Source organism: Pygoscelis adeliae, unplaced genomic scaffold (genome assembly GCF_000699105.1).
Source record: "Pygoscelis adeliae isolate BGI_AS28 unplaced genomic scaffold, ASM69910v1 Scaffold582, whole genome shotgun sequence".
Taxonomy (NCBI): Eukaryota; Metazoa; Chordata; class Aves; order Sphenisciformes; family Spheniscidae; genus Pygoscelis; species Pygoscelis adeliae.
This window is the reverse complement of record NW_008824281.1, coordinates 581,304-586,344: the sequence shown is the minus strand read 5'-3', so window position 1 is coordinate 586,344 and position 5,041 is coordinate 581,304. Positions and strand designations below refer to the sequence as shown.

Here is a 5,041-nt window from a genome sequence, read left to right as displayed (position 1 = left end):
CAGGCAGCGGGTGGGGCCGCTGAGGGTTGAGGTCTTGGGTTTAGTAGCAGTGTGAGCATTGTTTTTATTTTGAATCGAAACAGCAGTAAATCTGTCACAAAAGGCAGCCTGAGCAGCCTCACAAGTGGTCTGACTGGCCTGGTGGTGGTTTGGGGATGGTTTGTGGGGCTCTGGCTCTCCTCGTGGGCATTGGGCTGGTATTGGCTTCGTGTCCATTCTGCCATTGAGCTTAGATAAATAAGGGGCAATTTTCCCTCAGAAGCCTCTCCTGAAGGCCTTTCAGTGCCACACCAGCTCTCCCCAGAGGATGGGGGAGTTCCTGGGTCTTGTGCTGAGTCTTACGGTACCCCTCATGGCTGGGGATGCTGTGAGCAATTCTGAGGAAAGGCCTGACAGGGTTCGTGAGGGTGTGCAGAGAGTTTGGGCTGTGTGTGGCCTGGGAGGGAGCATGGGGCTGTGGAGAGCAGAGCAGGGGTAGAATCAGGGGGGAAGGGATCATGGGGTGGTTAATGGGACCTGAATTTGGGAAAGAAGTGGGGGAATATGAGAACATGCAGGTCCCCCTGCGTAGCAAAGTCAACAAGTGCTTTCAGTCTCCTCTGGGAAGTGGAGTAAGTAAGCCCTTGCTGCAGTCAGGACAAAGTAAGTGTCATGGGCTGTGAAGCTAAGCTAGAGCATATGGAGGGATGGGAGAGGGCAGTCGGGACATGGGGATGTGTTTAATAGGGCTGGGAAAGGAAACAGGGCTCATCCCGGCACTGCTGGATGCTCTTGTTGGTGTCCTTGGTGGAGCTGCTCCTGATGTTCTTCTCAGAGCTTGCTCTTGCCTTGCCTGACAGAGAGAAGGTGACTGCTTCATACAGCAGAAGAAATAATTTACAGTGCTCATCAGCCTGCAACTTCAGGTGTATTGTTCAGTTCCCTAAGTATTTAGTGAGTGAAATTTCAAAGACAGGCTCTCAAACTCACTGAATGCCTTTGAGCCCAAACTTGGGATCTAATCTGACCTCTGTTATGTATTATACTATTACAGATTATAGCTAGTTCCTTAACACCAGTACTTATTTTCACAGCAAAAAACCATGCTGTCTCATGACATTTCCTGCATCTTTTCATAACATAAACTTAGCTACCTCTTAAGTGTAGATTTTTTAAAATTTTATTTTATGCATTAATTTATTTTGGAGTAATCCAAAAAGATCCTTCCCTTTCCTTCATTAGTTCTATGCCATTATTACAAGAAGACAGCCAAGCCCATAGATCTATTGGGCTGTTTAATTGCTCTGCAAACACAGAGGGGTGCTAATAAGCTTTCTTTCAAGCATGTGTTCGTATGTCAACACTTTTGCTTCTGTCAGAAGCTTAAAAATGGAAACAGTTTTCTCTTTAAGAAAACAGGACCCAAATAAGGAGATGATGGAGTGGTGAAGATTCCTCTAGTGAGTCTGTTCCAGCTCATTCCTTAGAAAGGCTGTGTATGAAAGATCAGAGAAGAGGCCAATAGATCTGGGTTTTGTCCAGGGGTCTTTGGGTTTAAAGCTCTCTGCAACCACTTGAGCTCATTTTCCCTGTGACTTGGCTGGGTACAACTTCTTTCTCTGCCCAAGCTGTTAAAAATCTAAAACTTTACTCTTCATAATTCTTTCAGTTGCGTGACAGATACAACCTATCCTTTAACAAAAATGGAAGCTATCAAGAAAAAGATGCAGATGTTGAAGTTAGACAAGGAGAATGCCATTGACAGAGCAGAGCAGGCTGAGACAGATAAGAAGGCAGCTGAGGACAAATGCAAACAGGTAAGTAGAAATAAAATCACTGATTGTGTGTTTGCGCTGTGGAAATAAGTGTAACAAAGTGCTGTGTTGCAAGTTTCTGATTCAGAAAGCAAAATAATTTGAAGTCGGGTTTTCTGTTAATCTTCTTTTGAAGTCTTTTGCCTTTTTGTGATGTTAGACTCATACAGCCAGGGCTAGGTATTAACTTCTCTTTTCAGCAGAACATGTCTTTGCAAAATTAGCACTATCCACAGATTATTGAGAGTACTTACATATTTGCCTTAATTTTCTTGTGCTCGTGATTCCAGGGAAAAGGCCTTGCATACTCAAAATCAAAGCTGTATACCTTGAACACCTGTAGGATCAGTGTTAATACCTCCTGAAGGGTCAGCTGTGTGTAAACATTAATTGAGCCTTTCCTTGAAGTTAATGAATAAAGTTCACTTGACTAGTCTTCAGTATACAGAGTGGTACCAGCTGTGACTCAACAGTAGATAATGTTGTATTATTTTTTTGTTAAGAATAATCAGAAATATCTTCATTTGAAAGCTCTTCTTTTAACTGAATTATACTGGTAACATTTTCATATTCTTTTGCCTTTCAATGTTTTGTATTCTGGGTATCTACCTCATATTTGAGCTATATTATTTTCAGAACGATCCTGAAATGTGAGTTGACTACATTCAAGTTTCTTATAGCACTTCTTGAAAAATTACCATGTCTTTTCCTTTTACATCCTCTAAATGTGGCTGCTTCTACTGCATCTTCCAGGTTGCTATAATACGTTATTAGCATTCATTTGACCAAATACTTCTTATGTTCAAGGTCAGTTTGAGATCCTAGGTGACAGAACTAAACTTTCAACTGATCATCCATTTAGCTAAAGCAACAGGAAAAAAAAGTTCCCAAAAGGGTCAGCTGCTGCTGCCTTCCCCCTCCACCCCCAACAAAAGAAAAACTACTTGTCTCCTCTGTGTCGTTCCAGTAAGCTCCTACAAGCTGCACACGTTGCCTTGTGTACATAGTCCCTATTTCTTTCCTAGCGTCAGAGGTGTTGATCAGATGCTGTTCTGTTGGGCCACAGTTTCCCCAGCTAATATTTCTGCACTCAGTAACAGCCACAGCAGATTGTTATTCAGAGCAGTTAATGGTGATTGAACGCTTCGTCTTCCTTTACATTTAGTTATCAAAGGTGATTTCCTATGGAGTGATAAATGACACACTTGCGGGAATTTTCAAGTATCCATATGAGGGTAATTCACAATAAAAAGCTAAAAGAGAAAAATAAATCTTTGATCTTACTCCTCTTTTCTGAATTGTCTCAAATTTTTCAGCTTTTTTTTTTTAATGTGGGCACAGTACTCAAGTAGTGATTTTAATGTCATACACAAAGTAAGCATCACCTCCTTCATCCTGCTTACCGTCCCTCTGTTAAAGCATTCAAGCAAGCATATTCAGTTCTCTCACACTATCTGGTTACTCTGAGTAAAAGTGTAGCAACATAACAATGTTCAAGAATAGCACACTACCAAAAAATGTTGTTAAAGCTATCTTTGAAGCTAGAATTAAGAAAGTCAGTGCACTAAAACACAAACTATTTTGAGTGAACTATTTTGATAGACTAAATTTATGTGAAGGCAGAGCTAGATGGTTAAATCAGTTTCTCTACAGACTGAACTGTTTTGTATTGCAAATGAAATGATGGAGCAGATGGGTTTGCAGGCGCACCCTTATCAGCAGCAAGCCTCCTGATAATGTAAATTCTTCAGGGAGCATGAGACAGTTTGTCACTAAACAGTCTCCCAGCAGGTTATAAATAGTACCATTACAGTGTACAATATGGATTTATATGGAATGGAGGAGAGAGTCTGAACCTCATGGGAGGATGGAGCATACCTTGTTGGCCCACAATTAGAGAATAATTCCAGTTGGAAGGGACCTCCGGAGGTCATTGAGTCCCACCTCCCGTTTACAGCAGGGTCTGTCGCGGGCCAGACCTGTTCCGTCCTGCGTCCAGAGTATCACATTTGGCAAAAGATGATTTGGGAACAACCACTCGTTTTTTCTAGCTATACAGGAATTGAATAGTCTCCTAATAAATCATCAGGTAATAGCGTTAGAGCAAACACAAGGACAGAATTTTAAAACATTTTTAATTATGCCGTAGAATTAACTGTTGTGGGGTGTTGTGGAGTCCAAAATAGAGATGAGGTGAAAAAGGGCTTATACCAAGTTATGTATTAAACCAGATCCTGCGTATGCAGTGGCAGGGAATGTCGTTCTAAGGATGGTAAGTTTTTAATGATCTTTCCCTGGCAACTGCTACTGGTCATTCTCAGACTACTTGCCCCGGCAGAACTTTGATCTGGTCTTTTGTGACTCTTTGTACGTTATGTTAGGTTAAAACGAGAAGTAGAGGTTTTAACCATATCGAACTATAACTGATAATACATCAGAATGCTCACTTTGGGTTTTTTTCTCTCTTGAAAGGTAGAGGATGAGCTGGTAGCTCTGCAGAAAAAGTTGAAAGGAACTGAAGATGAGCTGGATAAGTACTCGGAGGCTCTCAAAGATGCCCAGGAAAAACTAGAGCAGGCTGAAAAGAAGGCCACTGATGTACGTACCTACAGCTAATATTTGCCTGTAACTATGCTCTGTGTGTTTTGCAGTACGTATGTAGTACACTGATGGTAAGAATCGTTGAGAACTTTTGCATTGCAGTACTTTGATCGGGGGACAGGAGAGGCAGTGTTGTGTTTCAGGTACGTAAGCCTCCTGTCCGCTCTGCCAAAACGAACTCAGGCTGGCCGTTCTGCACCGAGCGCGCGGCACACGCAGCTGCCCCCGGGAGCCAGCGCTTAACGGGTGCCCAAAGGGGAATCCATAGCACTGCACCCATCAGGGGGTCCTGAAACAGGGGGGGGAGCATTTGTGGGTGGGAATTCTTTAGGAAAGGTGAAATCTCCTTTGATCTGAGTCAACAAAAAGGTCATCTTTCAGGGAAGCCGGGACAGAAGCAGGGATCTGCAGTTTGGCTTCAGCCACATAGCCGGCTTAAGAGCCCGTCCCAGCTCCCCAGCCACACACCCCATTCGTTTTGCTGTCAGAATGGTTACCTGCTTCAGTTTCTCCCTCGTCTGCGTGGGCCCAAACACGGCGGTAACAAACTGGAGCGCAGGACCTGGCTGCAGTTTGTTGAACCCCACCTTTGGGGCCCTCAGGATGGCCGGGGTGACCCGGGGAGCCCAGGAGTCCTGCAGCCGGTT

At 43.4% G+C, this 5,041-nt stretch overlaps 1 protein-coding gene across 2 annotated transcripts in view; it reads left to right on the top strand.

The window, feature by feature from the left end:
- Positions 1–1,682: 1,682 nt before the first annotated feature.
- TPM4 (tropomyosin 4) overlaps positions 1,683–5,041 on the top strand; it is a 9,469-nt gene continuing 6,110 nt past the window's right edge. For both annotated transcript variants that reach the window (XM_009318400.1, XM_009318401.1), the window contains exons 1-2: positions 1,683–1,796; positions 4,266–4,391. In XM_009318400.1, coding sequence (XP_009316675.1) covers positions 1,683–1,796; positions 4,266–4,391 — 240 coding nt within the window. The remainder of the gene's footprint in view (positions 1,797–4,265; positions 4,392–5,041) is intronic.